This window comes from Antrostomus carolinensis, unplaced genomic scaffold, assembly GCF_000700745.2.
Source record: "Antrostomus carolinensis isolate BGI_N321 unplaced genomic scaffold, ASM70074v2 scaffold10356, whole genome shotgun sequence".
In the NCBI taxonomy this organism is placed as follows: Eukaryota; Metazoa; Chordata; class Aves; order Caprimulgiformes; family Caprimulgidae; genus Antrostomus; species Antrostomus carolinensis.
Window position 1 is genome coordinate 17,156 of NW_010322547.1, and position 21,336 is coordinate 38,491.

Genomic DNA, 21,336 nt, shown 5'->3' on the forward strand with positions numbered 1-21,336 from the left:
CTTTTTTTGCTTAATCATTAAAAAAAAAAAATCCCAATAACTTAATCACTATTGTACTAACCTTACTTAGCATCTTATGCAATCATTTCTAATCTCATCCAAGCTTCTGCTGGCATATTAAGCATCAAACTAGTCAGTCATTTCCCCTCCTGCCCTCCAACAATAAAACCAATACTAGTTAGTATGCAGGTGCTAAAATCAGGGCTGCAAATGAGGAGCAGTTAAGCTGGCAAACGTTGGCAGTTTGGACAGGTGGAGAACTATCGTTCACTCTACTTGAGCTTGCACGTTGGTCAGCAAGCAATCCATCTGCACACTTTCAGGGGAGCTACTTCACTATGACTAGGAAAATTACATAGTTGCAGCAGATGAAGAAATAAAAGAAGAAAATGGGAAATGCACAGGATCATTGGCATATTGGCCCCAAATTGCTTGCAATGTCCATTTTGCATCCCTATAACTTGGAAGAATGGTATCCCTCTATCTCTATAGACTGGTAGGTGTTGATTTGTGGCACGGAGGATAAATCACAGAAAAAAAATGACATATAACTGTGTGTCCTTTGTCTGATTTGAAAGCACCAGTCACCTATCTGCTTATTTTGGCAGAAGTACTCTACTGTATCTTAAACATAGCTTGCAATATGGACATTTAGCTTCATGTCACTTTACATGGAATCTCCAAGGGAATCAGAGTCATCCAAAGACAGAGGCAGATACAAGTCCTGTAGGAAGAAAGAAGAAAATGTTAACTCACACAATCAGTTTCCACCTTTGGTCACGTGTGAGGAAGCAGTCAAAAGGTCCAGCTCCACACAACTTGTAGGGACAGGATGGAAGACTCATGCACTGGTTACTGAACGGGCTGACCAGTTGTCCAGGTTGTTCAAGGCTAAAATCAAGGCAGGATGGAGTGGAGCAAGAGAATCTTGGTAACAGAAGAAAGATGACTGTTCAGTGATAAGTTTGAGGAGCATTTTTTTTTTTGCTTATGGATCAATGTGTCCATTATAGCACTTGTATGAAAGAGCAGGACCTTTCCTTAAACAGGTCTCTGAACTGAAATCGACAATACAGTCTTACTTTGATTTGACAGCTACGTTAGGACAAATCTCTAGGAAAATCACATGTTTCAAGATTTATTCTTTATTTTAAATAATTCCTGATGGAATTAAGAAAATAATCCCAAGTTTATTATTTGGATCAAAAGCTTTTCCAGGGTTGCTTTCTGGGGTAGCCATCTTATTTCACTTCCTTGAAGTTCTGCATGGAACTAGGTACACAAACCTGCTCAAGGGCTAAAGCTCTCCTTGGACCTTTTTGAACTCTGACCCACATACAGATAGTAACTGTGAGCAACATGAAGAAAAGCCCAAATATACAGAAAGGAAATTCACAACAATCTTGATATAAGAAGAGGTAAAATATGACTTTGTGGTGAACTCAACCTAAGCATTTCTCATTTGACCTTTAGGAGGAAAAAGAGAAAAGTGATTTCATCATAAGCAGGAAATTGCTCCTGGGAGGAAGACAATGACGCATGACTAACCTGGTAACCTAAAAGGCTACACTCACACTTGCTGATTGGCTTAAGGTAGTGGAGAAGCTCAGAGATGGATTGGCTTTGCCCTCAGCAGTCCCCATCTATTACAAATGTTTTAGAGGCTTCACTGGCAAGGTCGTAAAACAGCCAGCTAAAAACATACATAAAACATTAAAGAAGGCGAGTTTTACTTGTCTTTACCAGGAAGCAAATACTCCTCTCCAAAGTCCTAAATAAGATAGTGTTTGGAAAGTATTTTAGGTCCTTGAATGCTGAAGCAAAGCATGCAGTTTACAGAATTACTTTTGCTGAAATACACACAAGCAATTGTTCAATCCAGACTATGGGACAGATCCTGTTCTCAATTATAAATTAATAATAAACCTGGACCCACTGTGTTAAAATTGGTGCATTTCCTCAGACTTATACTGAGCAGCTGAAATCAGTGAAGTCCTGAGGAAAACTTAGATTTCATTTGGATTCAGCTGTTAAAGAAAGCCAAATAAAGCTGAGTAACTACAGCCTCTCCATATGTTGGGAATATTTCAAAGATCTGATTTTTGAGAAGCCAAAAGTCCACCCCAGGCTCCCCAGTACCATTCAGCCCCATGTCCAAAGGTCTGCAATCCAAAATCTTGCATGGTAGAGGTGTAATCCAAAGCCCACTGGACTTTTGACGATTCTTCCCATTGAATTCTCCAGCATCATAACAACTATAGTCCAGCTGCTGCTACCACCACTCCTCACTTTGAGAAAAAACATAATCCTCAAACAAAATGAGTTCAACGCCTGCAATCTAGACCACAGTGGATTACTGACTGCAAAACCTCACCACTATCAGAATTTTTTAATCACTCTTCCAGAATTTCAAGTCAATGCTTTCAAAGTCATACTCAGGCTGGGAGGCTCATTCTGATTCCTAAACAGAAATCCCATTGACCTCCTCTCACACTTACATTTAAGTACAAGTTCCAACTTCTGCATAAAGACTGTTGGAAGCAACACTGTGGCTATTCCAGAAATGAGAACGACATGGAAATGAAAATCTGGACGCAGCGCAGAATGGCACTGAATAACAGGAACATAAAAAGCTGTGACTGCTGCTATACCTTAGAAATAAATCAATACATGAATTATCTATGAGCCAGCACAGGTTTACTGATCTCTACTAGGATGCCGTGCTACCTGTTAGATACCCTACTTGTTACCAGGAAAAACAGCTACTGTACCAGAACACAATTACAACACCAGCTGTAAAAGATCTCTTCCTGTGAAACAGAGCATGGCCTTAAATAATATTAAAAAAAACCCCAAACCTTGAGAAGCATCATTAAAGTGATGTCTTAAAGCTTCAGTAACATTTGCTTTTCTTCTGCTGTTTCATGGACCAGATTTGCCAACACTTACGGCTTTTCAGGAGAGGAGGATTTATATGGAGATCACATCCATCAATAACTTGTGAACTTTTTAAAATAGTGATACAAGCTCAGGGTTAAGTTATCTCTTCTGATCCATATAGGTGATCTCCAGCACACATTAATAACTCCAGTGGAAGAAACAGGCCAGTGATTTACTGTTCACCATCTTGCTAGAGCCCAAAGTGACAACCCTTTTAGGTAATAGGCAATTCTCCACTGTTTCAATATAAGGAGTTGTGCTGCCAGAGAATATGGCCATGACTTAAATGTCACACAAATCTGAGTAGACTAAGAAAGAAACAGATGTAGTAAGGTATAAGAAACGTAATACCTTGTGCTTACGGAGGCTCCCTGGGCTGGTAGGTGTGGAAATCGGGGACTGCTTTGATTTGGGTGTAGAGAGCTGACTGCTTGAGGTTCCATTTGCTGTCAGAAAACAAGACAGAAGCTAGCAATCAGGCAAGCAAGAGGAAGATCTTTCTCCTCTGGGGAGACGAAAGGTATCCAAACATTTAAACAGTAAGGCTAGAGTTTGTTAATGTTAGGCAGGAGAAAAAAAACAAGTGAACAGCATGACTATTCACCCAATTTAAGGCTTTCAGTTGCCAAGGATAATGAATTGTAAAATACAGCAAAATACAAAATATATTGAAGGAGCAATATTTTACACTACAAATATGCACCAAATTGATCCAAGATATATACATCACCAGAAAAAGAGAAAGACAATTTCTATGTTCTAAAACAGTTTAACACAATTGAAACACATGGCATTTAAGGGCATGAGTGGAAACCAGAACCTGCAGATATCCTGGATCCTACATAAGAAATATTAGATGTCAAATACAGACATTACAAACTGACAAACAGCTGCCTGGAATGCTCTGGATGTAGTTAGCTGTGGCTGGGATTAAATGACCAAAAAGAACCCTTCTGAAGCCCTGGTGTAAGCACAGGTTGGCATGTTCCTGTTCATCTCTCTGGGGAGTGGCCAGAGCTGGCTCTGCCGTTCTTCCACTGCCTGCACCAGAGAAGTGAACATAGTCCATCGGGGGGGGGGAACAGGAGAATCACATGGAACAACGATCCTCCTACAAAGATAAAAATCTGGTCTTTTGGGTTGCTTTGTTTGTTCATGTTGCTTTGAAGAAAACACAGTTATTCTCCGTTTTTAAAAAATATGATTCATTTAAACCAAATGGCTTTTGGAAGGGTTGTTTGCAGAGGCCTTCACAGACCTGGCTTTCAGTTAAAGAGAAGGGCCCCAGGCCTATGCCAGGGCAAGCTATTATGCATATACTGGAATAAAAAGGAATCAAAGTAAATATCATATGACGCAGAAAAATGAAGGGAAACAAAATGGAGTAAGGATAATTATTTTTTTCCTACCACTGATGTTCTTTGAAGCAGTAAGCTAATGTTTTTGATAACTGCCAGGTGTCACAATATGTATTTCATAAGGATGTACTTATGCATAGTGAACTCAGTCATTCATAGGTTGTCAACTCTAGGGATACAGACCCTCTTGTTACCAGGGGTTGTAAACACATAGTTCCATCAGCACAGGCAGCATTACTTGAGGGAAGGAAATTCAAACTCATGCTGGCTGTGTCCAAGTATATTATATTTTCTGGCCTTTTCTTTTTGCAATCCAAGCAGCAGCAAGCTGGAGGCCCTACGAGCATTAAACTACATATCCCAATCAAGTCTACAGAAAGTGACATTTCCAAAAAACTACTCCAGATGTGAACATATTCAGCACAAACCACAAAACTAAACCCCAAGCATTCTGACTGTCACTTCCTTAAATGGCAATAGTGTTGCCAGCCCTCCAGATAACTGCAGATCCCTACCCCTTTTAAAGAAAGCATTTTTATTTCTGTTAATGTTTCACCCAGGGAGAGAAAGACAAGCATATAATAATGATCCAGGCTTGTTGTCCTGTTCTCTAAGTGCCCAATATGTCTCTATACCATTGCTCTAACTCTAAAGGCATACACATAGGAGGATGGATGATTTCTTATGTTTTCAATTGTAACAGCTGAATATGCAAATCAGTTACTTAGAATTAAGCAAGTAGTTGAGTGTCTGGAGGAGACCTAAGAAGTGTATGAAGTATCATACAGTAAGAAGAAGGTGTATAAGCGTTGTATTTTTAAGAGCAAAACCAACATAACTCTTGCTAAGACAGCCTCACTGCCCTTTTCTGTTACCTTCTTGTGAGAAAGAGGGGGGCAGTTAAGGTTTGTAGTATCACTGGCCCAAATGCAGAGGTCACACATGTGAATTACAAGTAAGTATAAAGAAACATGTGCTCTAAGCCGCAGGAGCTGCCAGCATCTTAAAGCAGCTCAGACCTAACAGATTCATGGTGATGTGGGCTCTCTGTCCTCATATCCATAATTTCTGTGCAGGAGGCTATTCATCACTGGTAGTTTTTTTCCCATTACAAATGCACCTCACTGAGGAAAGAGATATTTCTTAAAAGGTGGTAGAAATAATGTTTTATAAATAACTAAGGAACAATTATTTATAAAATAATTCACATCCTCATTCCACTCAGACCATTTGTTATTGGTGGGGAGAAAAAACTAGTTATGGAAACCCAGAACTGTTGAGGATTGGTTAGCTGACAAGGGTCACATAGACATACTGTAGATGGCTGACCAGGATTTTGGGAAACGTCAGACTCTGCTAGTCTGAAGTGCTAAGGTGGTAAGGACACGCTGTCCTTGACTGCAGCTGCTATACGATAACAGCATGCTTACAGTCAGCTAAGGCATGGGAACTTAAGGGAGTAAGTAACCAAGAATCAGGAGCTAGGGGAGGGGTTGACGTTTAGGATAGTGACCAATTAATTAGTTAAATTACAGAATATGCATGCTCTCATTAAGAACTGTATATAAGTTGTAGTCGAAAGCATAATAAACGGAGACTTGATGATCGTTCATATTGAGTGCCAAGTTCTTCCCACTGCGACACAGAACCTGTTACACTCTGGTCCCTGCACTGCAACGTGCCACTTTTCACTTTGCTCCAGTTCTACAAAGTGAGTTGCCCTCCAGGTAGGTGAGAAAAAAAGTAGATGTCACTAACTATATGCCATATAATTAAGGCAATTCAGAAAAGTACTTGGATCTTGTTTATAGGTTTTTTTTTCACCAAGTGACTTTGAGTTTTCTATTAAAGAAAATGTGAGGTACAATAGTACTTATATAATCTGTATTAGCTAGAATCCATCTCTTATTTCTAAAATGCCTCTTTCTTTATTTATTTACAATTGTCACTGATCCTGAGGCAGGAAGTAATCCTTCCTAAGATGAAGAATGCCACTTAACAACTTCACAAAGAACCCAAATTTCCCTTCCACAAACGGGAAGACTGGAAGAATGGCTAACAGTCCATGTGCAGCAAATAGATGTAATTGCTGCAGGGAAAGACATAAATTCCCTAATACAATGAGACTTTTAAGTGCTGCAGCAGGGATGTTAATATTTTATGAACACCGATGAAAAAACAGATGCGACATCCACATCAGAAATCAAATGAGACGGATGGATATCATTACAAATACTCACAAAGAGTTTTGCAGCAGAAGCAACAATTAAGAAGCCCAGTTTAATTTTCTTTGTGTCTGATAATGAAGAATAGTGTTCATAATCAAACTTGCACGCGTTTCTTTTGAACTCAAATGCAAGAAAATAACAACAGCCAAAGAGCAGATCCCAGGTGGTGTATAACGCTGCTGCTCCGCTAAAATCTGCTGATGACTTATGGCAGCTCAGGACCTCACATACGCTCGGCTATTGGAAACCATTCTTTAAAACCAGCTTTCATTTTAATTCATTTGGGTTATTTTCCACCGCGTTATTGTTTGTGTATTATGTCTTATTTATGTCTTTGTATTTGCTTTGCAACCTCAATTTAACCTTAAAGCCCCTTTGTGCATATGACACATCCTTTAATTGCATGAACATGCGCACTACCTTGTTTCATAGGATCCGTACCTCCTTCAGTGCACAAGACAATTTGTACCCGGGAGATAAATCAGGTTTGTCCAGAAAATTAAAGGGAGGATGGAGAATATAGCACAATTTCATGTTTCAGATGAATATAAGAGATCCAGGTAAACTGAATTCTCTGCCTACTTCTCCCACAGATATTTTAGCCAAACTTCTCAGATGCAATTGTTCCTGGAGTGTTGCTCAGGTTTGCTTGGGTGACTGTGACTCTGGATCTCGATTTCCAGCAATGGTAAGCACCGAGACCTGTAAATGAGGTCAGTGAGGTCCATCTTTTGAACTCACATTTTTATCAGTGAACAAAACCGGAAGAAGCAGGGCCCAAGGATCACAGTGAGTGCTCAAAATGTGTGGAGATACCTCTTTTTCTATCAGTTTATAAAATAAGGTTAATAATCCTTGCTCCATCAGGTTCCCAGGGTTCTGCAGATGAGTTCCTAGTTTGAGGAGCACATACCTGTACATCACAAGAGTGAGACAAAGAACCATGAAATATGTGGATAGTTTTGTCTCCAGGTCAGGGTTTTAGTGTCACCAAGAAAATAAAGAGAGGCAACAACCAGAACAAGGACAGCATAAAGCAAATGTAGAAATAGCAGCTCATGTAGTGAGCACAAGCCATCCTGCCCTCCAGGACAGAGGGAAAAATAAAGACTCCATTGTAGTGTTTATTCAGGAGAGGATTATTCCTCTCCTGAATTCAGATTGCACAGGCATCCTTTGCTCAGGCACCTCCTAACTTCCAAGCACCCAGCTCTGCAGTGCTGGCACCCTTTTCTCATCACGTTTTGTGAGGGATGCGTACCATGGATTGTCAGCTAGCAGAACGTAAGTAAGGGCAACTAGGATAACAAGCTGCTCTATCTTGTGTGCAATCCAAAAGACATCTGCTGCCTTTTTAACACATTCATATATAATGACCCTGGGGAGCCAGATCTGCAGGCAGGACAGACTGACATTCTGTATCTGTTTTGCTAACTGCTGCTGCCTTGTGAATATGCTTTTGTCCCTCTATCCAAACCCTTCCATCAGAGGACTGGGAAACTGAAGTCCTGCAGCAGTGCCTCAGAGCCCTGTTCACAGGCTCCCTGAGCCAAATGAAGGCAAAGCTGAGGAAAGACATTCTCAAATTTCAGCTCAAGTACCTGTGGCTCCGTACTGCAAAGGACTAAGATCATGTTGCTTTTAAAAATCATAAACTCTCCTATCACGGCACATGTATTTATACAACTGAACCCTTGTCTGTTATGTGAGTTATAATAGAATCATTATCATTAAGGTTGGAAAAGATCTCCAAGATCAAGTCCAACCATCAACTGTAAGATAAATTCATATTTTTATAACAAAGAAGTAATGGCAAATGACATAATTATTTTCTCCCTTGTATTTCTCCCCTGAGATTTAGCCTTTTGTTTGGTTTGACTTCTTAATTGGAGTAGTCCGTTAAAGAAATTTTGCCAAACTTCATGCTGACCCTCCCCCATTTAAATCTCATGGACCATAGCAGCAGCACAGAGACTTATCTCCTTGTGCCCAGTTTTCCTCTGTCATGTTAGGAGAAGGAACTGGATGGTATACTGCAGGTGTAGTTTAGTCTGGATTTTATTGCTCTAAGCTATGTCATTTAGCAAAGCTGACTTCAGAGAAAGAAAAGTAGAGGCTAGAAATAACCATGGAAGCTTTGTAACTCCAATTCTGTGCTCTAAATTGGGATCAGACATATTTGGGTCATTCCCAATAGAGATGCTTATTTTTTAAAAGCACCAAGTCTGGCAGGGACTCACAAGCTCCCTAGGAGACCTGCTTCAGTGATTAAGATTCTTATAATTGAAAGGTGTTCCTAATATCTGATCTATATATCCCTTATTAAAGATTAAACCAATATTCCGTCCTATCCTTGACACACAGGAAAACTAATCCTTATCCTCTTTTTAATACTTCATATACATTTGAAGCGTGTTAAATTGTTCCTTCTCGATCTTCATTTTTTCTAAGCTGAATCAGCCCATTTCCTTTAACCTTTCTGAACCCTAGGAAATTTCTTCTGGATTTTCTCTAGTTTGCTTATGTCTTTCTTAGCATGTTCAGTCCATACTAAAACACAACAATCTGAGCTCAACTAAGGCCACATAGAGACACCAATCCCTTCCAGTCTCAATTCACACCTGATATATGAGAAACTAGTTCAGCTCTACTAGCTAACAAGTGGGAGACAGAGAAGCGAAAGGCACTTGGATACATCCTTGTAGAGAAGAAGTAAAATCCTGCTGTATTTTGCTAACTCCACCTTGCTGGAAGCAGCATTTTGGGGGAGTTAGGTGGAAGATATAGATGAAAGACTGCCTCACAGCTCCAGCACCAGAGAGATGGGAAACTGGAGGATATATGCCTCTAGGAAGCCCAGTGGGAACTGCTGGCAAAGCAGCCAGGACCTTCCAGTCAAACTGAAGCAAGAGGCACAAACAGCCCGGTGATGGAACGATCAGCACAGTGTCTGGAGGAACAGCTGGATCAAAACAGAAATGCACTGACATTGATGAGGAGGTGTATATATGGGTTGGGGGTTGATGAGAGAAGGAAGAAAGGATTCCCCTTGGAAATATAAAGACTGGTCTGTTACCATCTGCTCATAGCAAGACACTTCATTCTTCATTCATTCCTTTAGTTTTCATTCATTCATTCATTTAAATGACTGTATGGTAAATAAAGAGATAAAAGTGCTGTGCCGAGAAAACAGCGTTTAACATGTTTCTATGGATTAGCTACCCCATTTTTTTAATATCCTCGGAGCTGAAGGGCTCTGGCTGCCTAGAGGGAATTGAGCTTTTCACAGTGAGGCCATGACACACATCTAGGCGGGAGGCAAATTACCTCCGGCAGAAGGTAGCAATTCAACCAGTCAACTTGAATCACTGCAGCTGGGAGCTGGCACTCTGTGTGGTTGCACTTCCGTGCACAGCCTTTTGTCCTGATGTTTTTTAACAAAATATTTAGTTTATATGTTCTTTGCTGCTCCATGTTAATCCTTCTTATTTTAGAATGGGAGCTGACCACTTATTTAAGTGGCTTACTACCAGGTCTGCTGTAACAAAGCAGTCAAAGAACACATTACAGTTCACATCTAGCTGGTGATAGGAGCAATTAAATGACTTAGAAGCTGCTTCCATTTTAGTGCTAGATTTACAGGCTTGCTATATATATTTCCTTCTGTATTCTGTTGTTGTTCTGACTCAGAGGTGGCCCCAGAGACCACAGTCAGCAATAAAGTTTTGGGTGCCATCAGAGGAAACTGGACTCCAGCCAGCAGTACACTCTCTCTATGGCTTTCCCAGAAAGCTGCTTATATTGGGATCTACGTTTCTCATTGGGAAGTAGATCACTAAATCCATAGCCAAAACCAGAATGAGCACAGGATGTCAAAGATGAATGGAGATCACCTGGCACAGAAAGCAGATCCCTACACAGAAAGCTTCCAGGCTGACAAATCAACTTAGAAGGAGGTCTACACAGGCTATGACAATGGCTAACACAGCATCAGGCCACACAGTTGTATTCATTCACCTGCATAACCTGACAGTTTACTGCAGCAGGACCCAATGTGTTAGAGAGCATACAGGTTGCTGGAGGAGCCTCTGATCCACTGCAGTGCAGATAGTGGCCTTGCTAGAGCATGGCTTGCCTCTGTTAGAAGGTCTGGAGCACATGCTGCAGCCACTCTGCTGCTGGAGATGCCTTTTGTCTCTGGCAATCTGTGAGATAATAGCTTTGGTTTTAGGAATATTATTCTCCAAACACTTCCAGAATACACAAAAAGCCCCGAATAAAGAGCCTCAAAGCTCTTTCCTGTGCATGATTCCATGGGTAGATTACAGAGCTCTGTATACAGATTGGTTATGACCGTCTTGAATGACCCATTGGGAAAGAAGGCATGAACAGCTTAAATGATGCACTCAAAGCCACAGAGTGAGTCAGTGAAGAAGACTGGAATAAAGCACAAGTCCCTAAATACCCCATCCTGTGTGGAAGATAGCTGCTGCTCAGGCACAAAGCATTTCCACAGCTCTGAATGGGAAGTGTTTTATTTATGTTGACACAAAGATCAGAAGCGTTCCTACAGTGAAGGGTAGAGAAAGCAGATGCAATGTCTGCACGCTGTCAACGTTACATCCTCAAAATCCTTCAGCTGTGCTGAAGCAGTTTTTTTATTCTCTCTGTGCTATAACAGTGACTTATTACTTTTGCCCACTGTCTGTTGGCAGCATTGAAGCTCTTGCCAAGGAGTGAGGCAGAGTCACGCATCCAAAACCTGCTCTAAGCCTTAGCTGTCTCTGCGGGCAATGCGTGCGGACCACTGTCCACATGTACATCCACTGCATTCCCATTTTTGCTGCTGATAAACAATGCACCATTTTCCCATATGCTTAACAGGGAAATGGAATAATAAGGATGAGAAATAGAAGAAAATAATATCCTTTTCTGTAACTGGGGTGTGCTTGTAATGAGGAGGGTTCAGACTTCTTTCACTCAAAGAGCATGGAGATTTTCTTCGGAATCTGCATTACATCAGTGCCCAGATATGCCACAATGACCTTAGAGACTATGGTGGAAAAATGATACAGAACCCTACATGGAAAAATAAATGAAAAGAATGTGATAACTTCAAAATCCAGCTGAGCTTGCTGATTTTTTATGTAAATATTGACTCTGATCACTTACACAAGTAATGTATAGATCCACTTTCTTTATTACAAATTCCAGGGACAAGAACACAAGATGGTGTTCCTTTTTTCTCTTTGTCCTGAGAAAACAATTGTCTTTGATTACCTTTCCAGCGCTGAGAGAGTTCAGTCATTTTTTATTCTCATTAAGCAGGACAGGCTGCCATTTTTTTCTGTATTGAAATCCCAGGAAAGTATGAAAGACCCTTGTCTAGATGGATTAAAGAAACCTGATTTGTCCTTCATTACTGGCCTTAACCCCAGGAGCTGGCTATTGTTCAGCATTTCTGATTATTTTAATCACCTTCTGAAAGGGTCTACTAACTGTGTTAATTGAACTTCATCAGATGACTCACCATTTTGTTCCTGTGAGTCATTCAATCAGTTAAAATCAAGAACACAATAGTTGCCGTTTCACATTAGACTGTAAGTTCATGCAATAAAGTCTAGTTCCGATGGTAATTAGCACCTGATGCTTATGGAGAAGGTTTAAATGCTGTTTCACAACTCATGCGTGAGCTGGCTCCCAGGTCATTGAATGGGAGGTGTTTGGGTTTTTTTTAAATCAACAATGTATTTTCCATCACACCTTCAATGTACTTATGCAACTTTACCATGCATTTGGGATTGTAAAAGCTTTTTAGATTATAGAAAGCCTGAGCTTAAGAACAGCCAACACTGGAATCTTGAAGGAAAACTATGAATGCAGAGTCGTCTTACAGAGAAATAACTTTTTAAAAATCACAGTGTCTTGGCATGTGCCAACCAATTTCACATTGTCTCTCTAAGTAGCTGAAGAACAAGAGACCCTAAACAAATTAACTGCTCACTGGGCAAAATCTTTCTGAATCTGTCAGGAGAATTTTATATCCAGTAATCCAATACCTGATGATGGTCAACTATTGTGTGGTGTTCACATGCAATATGCAATATATTACCATGAAAGTGAAAAGCAATTTCTGGTTTATATCACCTGTGTTAATACTGTGGGTCACTTGAATTTAACCTATGAAGCTCTCCTGGAGTCCTGAAGTGCTTATGCAGTGATTCGGCCATCCTAGTGAAAGGCCACGTCTGGTCCTCTTTTGGAAAAACCAGGCAGACAGGTGACACACCTAGAGATCTACCATCTCCATCATGACTCTAAAACCTATCAGTTACCAGAAGTGTGATATTCAGCCCAGCTTTTAATTTAGAGGCTCTGCAGCTCTCCGGGTGTGCTAAACCCAATCCAGTTGCTACTGAGGAGGGAGGGAGGCATTTCAAATGGTGCAAGCCACTGCAGCAAATCAGGATTCCCATTTCCTTTCTCTTCTACTACTGAATGAATCTCTCACTATCACATTAATAAACCCACCACCAGTTCTCCAATTGCAAGGTCGCTGGTCTTCGTTAAATAATTATTAGAAGGGGACACTTCTGACCTGTACAATAATTAACATTTGCATTGCACAGGAGGTTATTCTAAATCTGTCTGTATCTATAGGGAACATATGGGAGCACTGTGGGCCTTATTTCCTGCTTGTGAAATTGAAACTTCTTTTAAAATTTTGCTAGAGCAGGAAGCTGTGAGACTCTGGGTGATATGACCTAAAGCCACAACTGCACTTAACCAACCAGAGAATTCCTCTCCAATATTTATTAAGTGCCCCTGTACACTACCACCAGCTTCTTGTTTCTAAAAAACACCCAAGTTTCATATGCAAACACCCAAGGTCTGTGTATCCCAAGACATGCAATAGATGTTTTTCTCTTCAGCAAAGTTAATATTCAGACACCAGAAAACAATCACTCACCATCTTGATGGTTACCTGAATCAGCTGGAGACTTGCTCCGGCGCATGGGGGCTGGGCTCTTTGCTGAGCTCTTCTGAGGGGTGGGAGATGACTTACTGCCCGTGGCAGCCGCAGGGCTCCCTTTCATCACCCGGCACTCTAAGGAAAGAGACAGCAACTGTGGTTAAGTCCTTATCTATGCTCGCTGCCTATGGACACAAGTTATGAAACAACCATGGGCAACCTAGTGCGTTGTCTCCAAAGAGCTGTAGAAAACATCAATGGCAAGGGAAAAGATGATAGCTCCACATTTTCTCCAGAGCAGAAAGGAGACTTTTTAGGAGGAGGGTAAAAAGAACAACAGCTTTGCTCCTCTAGAGGAGGTGCTGAGACAATGCTGAGATGTCAAGATCAGGCTGGCTCCCTAGCAGGGCCCATCTCCATACCTGTGTCCTACCAAAGACTTTCTGACCTTCCCCTTGCCTTGGGTCTCACCAACTAGTGAGCACAATTAAAATGGGCAACACTGACTAAGGGGAGAATTAGGTCAAAAAAAAAAAGGTAATTTGCTGTAACCCTTCCATGAAGACCTAGTAGTAGTAATGATGAATTCAATTTATGCAGGTGCAGAGAGCCAGCAAACAGCTCATGGCATAACATAAAGGTCTCTAAGTGGCAGATGGGACATCTGCCCCAGGAGGCTTTCACTCATCCTGGATCAACCTCTTCAGTGGTTCCAACAAGCTGCAACTTTTCAGATGCAGAAAGCAAAGAAGACAAAATGGTTTTACAAAGCACATCCTCTGTCCTGGCCGCTCATCCCTTTCAGAAAGGTTTGTATAAACAAGTCTAGTAGATTTATGTACTTAAAGACATGAGCAGATGAGAACCCCAACCGTGTTTTCTTAAAAAATAAATAGGCCAGGAAGAGTGCAAAATGTAAACATGATCCACGGTGTCCTGCAGAAGGGAAGTGAAATGCTAACAAACCTCTGTGTGTCCCAGAATTTCAGGCATGCCACATCTTCAAAACCAGGGTTTATTTACATTGAGAGCTAACAGAAAAAGCACTTTCCGCCCCTCAAGTTATTAACTTAACCCAGTTAAGAAGAAGGCAATAAAAAGGGGATTTCCTTTTTGTCAAATGCTAACTGGTCTCACTTCATCTCCTACAACAGATTGTCCTCAACAAGATGTGAAAAACAGGTCTTTTTTACAGACATGAATTAGATGTTCCACACAGAGACAGTTTTTTAATGGAAAAGTTCAGCTCAGCACGCATGGGCTGGATGAGGACTCCCTAATGGGGATCAACTAAGGCTGCACATAGTGGGTAAAGAGTTGGTCAACCGAAAACAAGTTGTCTGACCTAAATGTATGTGTTATTTATTTATATATCAGTATATCTATGAAAATGTAATTGCCTTAAATTTTTCCCCAGGCTTTCCTCATTCTCAGACAGCCAAGAGTCAGTCTCTTCTTCCAGATGGTTTGCGATAGAGTTTGCTGTTGGGTCATGCAAGTACATGCCCTGTGCTCCAGGGATACTGCATGGTGATAATTAAAACTACCATGAATTTATTCTCTCTCCTGCTAAGGGGATTTTGGAGACAGTAAATCAAGGATAGAAAAAGTTGTGTTTTTTCAAAGGTACTTGACTTCTCACAGATGATACCACAGAAAGGCTTATAGGGCTCCAGCACTGATATAGCCCAAATTTTTTATACATGAAGAGCATTAATGACTGGGGGGAGGTGTGGAAGGCAGACCATGCCTCCTTGATACTAAAGAATAGTGTTCGATGAGACTCTGTGAAACAGCCACTAGAGAGAGTGTGCAAGTAACTGCTTCTGGTGTTAACCAGCCAAGCCAAAAGACGAGGAAAAATCATCTTCAGTCACTGCAAAAGTAATATTTTTAGAAGTTCTTACATATAGCTGTTTAACAAAAGCAGTGCAACATTTCAACCTTAGAGCACGATTCATTTGCCCAGCCATAAGCACCAAATGCTATGTGAGATACACTAGGGTACAGCCTCCCTGGGGCAGAGTGGTCTCCTGCTGCCCCTGATCTGTCAATCATAGATTATGTGGGTATCTCAGAAACCAAGAGAGTCTCAAAGGTTGTCAGACATCTATGTTTACTCCCCTGACTTACTCCCTAAAAAAAATAAACCTAAAAAGTGAAAATACTTTATATTGCGTCTTTTCAAGAGCTTTCAAATTTATTTTCTTCCCAGGGGAGTAATTCCTTGAAAGAAACTCAGCTTTGCATTTTCCAGCACAGAAAGGCTGACTCTGAGGAATTCCTCCAGCTCAGCTGTTGGCAAGTCTCTGTACACCAAAGGCAATCACTGAACATCTGCATATCTTGAAACAAGGTTCTAAAGGTGGAAACCTAACTGTGCTGAAGTTAGTGTAAACAGGCCTCTAAACATCACAAGGGGCATGACATTTCCGAGGGCTGATGCTGAAACCAGCGTGTATGAATGAGACAGAGCAAAGTCATCTGGAAGGTGCTCAGCAACAGGGATTATGGGGCGGAAGCTGTGGTGGGCAGTCAGGAGGAAAAAGATGACATAATTCTCTCTTATGCTATTTCTCATTTTCTTTCCTGATGTCCTGCCAGAGCGAGCATAATAACCAGCAATCCAAGTGCACGTCATCCAAACAGGCAAGAAAAAGTACCCCATGATAGAGGAGATTTTAATAAGTGACATTCATCTGCAAGACCTCAGAACTCAACAGTTCTCCCTGCAGCATCTAACTCATAACAAAGAAGGATGATGGGTGTATAATGGGAAAATGCTGCTGGCTAATAGCTCCTCATCTGCTTCTTGAGAGGTGCAGGGGACCCCTGAAAATACCACTGACAGCTGCAGTTACTTGGTGCCTTCCCAATAACCAGGCTTGGCTTATTTTTATTAGAGAAATCCAAGCTGGAAAAATCAGTAGTAACCAGCAGTGTAGGCAGAGAGCTGGGCTTCCCATTAAGTTGTTCTGCTAGGACTGCGTTCAAACTGTTTTACAGTGTGGAACTCCCTGTGGAGCTGACTCAACTGCCTCGTGTTAAAATAAATATGAAGCTCAGGTTACAGATCACTTCTCCAGCATTATTCTCTGCCTGCAAAGTTTCAGCTGAACCTTGGAAACTTTCTTTGAATTACCCAAGACCATCAAATGGGTTCATCTGGAGTACACAGGTCAGAAGTACCAGCATCAAATAAAATCAGGCTTGCAAAGGAGTCATAAAAATACAGTGTTTTAAGATTAGAGGCTGCAAAAGTACTCTTTAGTTTTCAACACCGAGCCAATTTGTAGCATATAAGACAGCCTGGGGCTCCTGTTCCTCATACAGGATACCTACAGCTTTGGAAAATGAGCCTGTATATTTGTCGACCACATTTTCTTGTAGTTTAAATGGTCAAAGGTACATTAATTTACTCTTGCTGCACTCACTGGCACCAGCAGACAGCCTGCACTGTTGGTTTATACAGTTACGAGGTGGGGTAGCTGGTAACTCATACAAGCAAGATCTGTATATTCTGTGAAATCAAAGATTTAATGGCTTAATTGATCATAGAGAATCACATTATTACAGACCTGTGCTTGAAATTGTAACAGGGACAAATAATAGCGCTGTCCTAGTCCCCCCCGAAAAAGGGAATTGTTGCCCTGCTTTTTAAATCAGCAGAAGAAAGCAGTGGGGGGAGTGATTTTTCTTTTAATTGTCCTTGTTCCCATTTTTTTAATATTCACAGGTGTACGTAAGGACAAGAGTCCTTCTACTGTTTAGTTCTCAAGAAAAACGTGTCTATCTGCAACAGGATAAAACTGGAACGATACACACTACCAGCTTTTGCAGTAAATGTCAAAGGGTGTAGGAGTCCATCTATTCTGAGCTGGGCTACCTCAGTCAGTATTCACCTGATTATAATATCAGCTGACTGTACAAGGATCACAAAAGGATGTTAAATTCCATGTACTAGGTCTTACAGAACAGAACAAAAGCATGCAGCATTATTATCTGATACAAACAAAAACACAGACTGGAGAGCAGTGTGAGTTTGGTATTACCGCTTTCATCCAGAGAAAAGTCATCCTGTGCATAGCGGAATTTTTCTGGACCACAGGCGATAAACACATCATCATCCCCAAAGAAATCGTGGAGACAGGTCACCTACAGAGAGAGCAAAGTCATTCATTTTATTTTTAATTGGCAACATTCTGATGTGGCTTAGTTTTAATTTAAGCAGGAGGGAGCTGCCTCTCCGCTGTTCCCCCTGTCCCACACTAATTCGGTCCTACTTGCCATAAGCCTGGTGCACAACACACAACTTCTCTGGGCAAGTCAAGTGTAAAAGAGTAATTAAAAAAAGAGAGAAAAAAATCCCAACTACCTTGCAAATTCTATGAGGTATGGCATTTCCAATCCATTCAGGAGCTGACAGAATACATTCATCAACCTAATGCATGACGCATGCATTCCTGAGCTATTTCTAAATTCAGAAGCAGGGCTGCTCCCCGTGCCACATTGGTAGGCAAGGCTGTGACACCATGGCCCATGCTGAGAGCATCTTAGTACCGACAGAACCTAAAAACTCAAAGAACCACTAAGAAGGCAAAGATCTGCTGGTGTGACTTGTCCTGAGGAGGCAATCTTGAAGACAGATTTTAAAGCCAAAAGGTTCATCTGCATCATTGAGGAAGAGGCACAAAGTACCATTGGACACTCTTCCCACCCAAGCATCACTTAAATCCACAGATTTACTCCAGATGTTGTGTCTCCTTCTCCCTGCTTTTGCCACCCAGATATGAGATGATTCCTCACTGCAGAGCTGGCCATCCTACAGAAGGCTGAGTGGTGGGGAAGGTGGTTACCAAGTGGGAAAGGCACAAGCCAGGGGAGGGAAGGTGCGCGGCAGTGCGAGTGCGGGAGCTCTGCTCTAGGACAGCTCTGCGGGAAAAGGAAAAGCTTTCAGTCACCTAAAACCAAGACCCTTGTCTGGGGACACCACAAAAGCAGGATGTAGAAAGCTGTTTGAGATAAACAGAAGACACGGTCATGCTGGCTAATGGCTCTGAATACCTTGTTTATCTTTTTTTTTGCTATCCTAAATAGGGAGAAATTATATCTTGCAGTACCTGGAGCTCCAGCCCTGTGCCTTGCCTTGTGGCATCAAACAGAAGCAAAGCACAAAATGTGGATGCTCCATATCCACTGATTTCATCAGAGAGCTGATATCTGAGAGTTTAGAAGTCTGAAAATGCACGGCAGGTTGCTGGAAGCATGCTAACAGGAGAAAAGGTTAAAATGCATCGTGCTGAGAGCTGGTGCCCGTATTCAACTGGCAGAGATCTGTAACTCTCCCTGCTGCTCTACAGATCGATGCACTTCCTGTTTTAACAATATTTTTAACAAAATCAGGAGGTGGACAAACAATATTCAGCACCAAAAAACCCAAGAAAAATACCTGATAAGGTACAGGAACAAGGAAAATGGAGGAAGTTCTGAAGCCTTTGAATAGCATGTCCTAGCAATAAATCTTATTCAAAAGGTGGGCTGACTATTGGGACACAAGGGCACATCAGGCTTGCGTCTTTGTCTTCTGTCCTCCTACCTCTCTGTAATTAGCTGGGAGATTAAGTATAGGATGAAATCACCATCTGCCACTGTCTTCCCAGCTGGCAGAGGGATGTCATCTCACTGACTGGTGGACAACTCATCTCTCTGTACAACTAGAGGGTCCTATGTATTTTTTTTCATAGTTGTGGGACATTACAAACTCCCCAGGGATATCTGAGTGACCTGGGACAATAGCGATGCCCATGGTTGGCTCCCACTCTTTTTCTGCAATATAATATACTTGAAGGCATTGTTCCTGGATTACTATATTTTGTTTTGTTTGAAATAGGACTCAGATTTCTTATGTCATGTTAGGAAATGTTCTTGTGGAGCATGCAAGTACATGGAAAGGGGAAATGTTCTCATGGCGCATGCAAGTACATGGAATGGATATTCTCTAGGCTACAGACACCTACTTCATACTTGCATGCTATTGCAAGGAAAAGGGCCACCACATCCTGTCCAATCTTTCCATCATGACGAGAACTAAAGCCCCACAAAGATACTCTGGGACATGTTAAGACCTCTTGTTCTGTGCTGCCTTTCTCAAGGAACAGGCCTGGCTCTGCTGCAGCTCACTTTCAGCTGGAGCATGCTGCAGCAGGTACAGCCTCTCCTGTCTTCCTTCACCTGGCATTAAAAACTGACACATGGAAGGTTATACAGGTTTTGCTCTGACTGAAAAAAGACTGTGGCTGCAGCCTCAATAGACCTTGCCTGTCCAGATCCCAGCCCACATGGGTGTAGGAGACAGTAAGACACCAAGTCCAGCAGACTCCAGATGTCTGCTGAGGACATTTATGGCTTTGATCATTTTAGTGAGACTATCAAGAAAGGCTGAAAAACAACACATTCCTGCAGAAGGTATCTCCACTTAGCACTATCAGCACTTCAAGCAGGTAATACCTTTGCTCCTACAGGTACTTATGGGCAGGAGACCTTAGTGCCCCTTGCCTTCCCCTCTACTGCTTGTACAGGGGCTTGGCCAGCAAAGCTGGGAGCACTGAAAGGCATCTCTTGTACCAGCTGGGACAGCATCACTGGTCACCGTTCAGCAGCCACTTTTCTAGGCACTGAGGTGTGAATAATTAGCCATTCAGATCTTTACACAGTTACAGCTGTGGTAATTTACACAGTTTCCAGTGAAATAATTGATGTGATTACACAGCAACAGCAAGATAACTGTCAGTGGTAACTCCGCTGGAACCAGTGGCAATCACACGGTAACTCATGATAATGTTATCTCCACGGACCTAAAGTTAATCCCAATCATCTCAGTGCAACAACTAGTGGGAAATGTACAAATCATTGCTCTCTGGAGAGATCCATAAACACCCAGACTTGTCATCAGTATCTTGTAGAAAACTGCTTTTTATTCAGGCTCCTAGCAAGCTGAGGGGTGCTTTTCTGAGGCAAAGGAAGATGATGCTCTTCCATCTTCAGAAAATGCTTTCAAAACCCCTATGAAGTGGAGAGGCTGACCACTGATGCCCAGTGTTTTGGCACCTGGGCACTGGGGTCTTTACAGCAAGTAGATGCATTGCAAGGGACTGGAGAGAGCCCTGGGGAAACTTACTGTAGACAGAGCTGAATTTGAATTTCCATATCTACTGATACATTTGAGCTGGACTGTGAAAAGTTAATTTCAAGCTCTAATAAATCAACTATAAAGAAGTCTTTTGGCTATCTTAATAAGGCTGAGTATTTCACACTGGTTAATATAATGTATAATTAAAGCACTGCCTAAGAGTGCCAGCTCTGGTTAAGATGCCAAACATGAGTGAAAAGCTTGCTTTTCACATCGGCATGACTTTCAAAATGCAGCAAACTGAAATCTGCTACAGCTTCGATCAAAGGTAGAATTTTCTTTGCAAACTGCAGTGAAGTACAGTTTCTGTTTGTCTAAAATTAGGTTGAAAATAGTTGTTAATATGTTACCTATAGAGAATTCTCCTACAAAAAAGATGACATGTCAAATGAGCACTTGGTATTACTGTCCTCCCCCTGTGGATGAGTGACACTGATTCCTTTGCAAATAATGGGGTTTGGCTCGATACACGAGTTCTCCTTTGAATGCCAAGTGCCATACTTATGGCACGGAAAAGACTCACGGGTTGCTTAGCTCACTCTTCAGTGCAGACACCACTGTGCAGTTAAATGTAGTGCAAAGCTAGATCACAGCATAAGGGTTCAAACATTTCCCAGCCTTTTAGATGAAATCAGAAAGAACCCACAG

General features: G+C 41.6%; 1 protein-coding gene across 2 annotated transcripts in view; it reads right to left on the reverse strand.

Moving 5' to 3' along the window:
* Positions 1–667: 667 nt before the first annotated feature.
* The window catches only part of DCX (doublecortin), a 72,808-nt gene continuing 52,139 nt past the window's right edge, over positions 668–21,336 (reverse strand). For both annotated transcript variants that reach the window (XM_010170271.1, XM_029085520.1), the window contains 4 exons: positions 17,552–17,654; positions 13,497–13,634; positions 3,292–3,386; positions 668–724 (listed from right to left, as the gene is read on the reverse strand). In XM_010170271.1, the coding sequence (XP_010168573.1) occupies positions 668–724; positions 3,292–3,386; positions 13,497–13,634; positions 17,552–17,654 (393 nt within the window). The remainder of the gene's footprint in view (positions 725–3,291; positions 3,387–13,496; positions 13,635–17,551; positions 17,655–21,336) is intronic.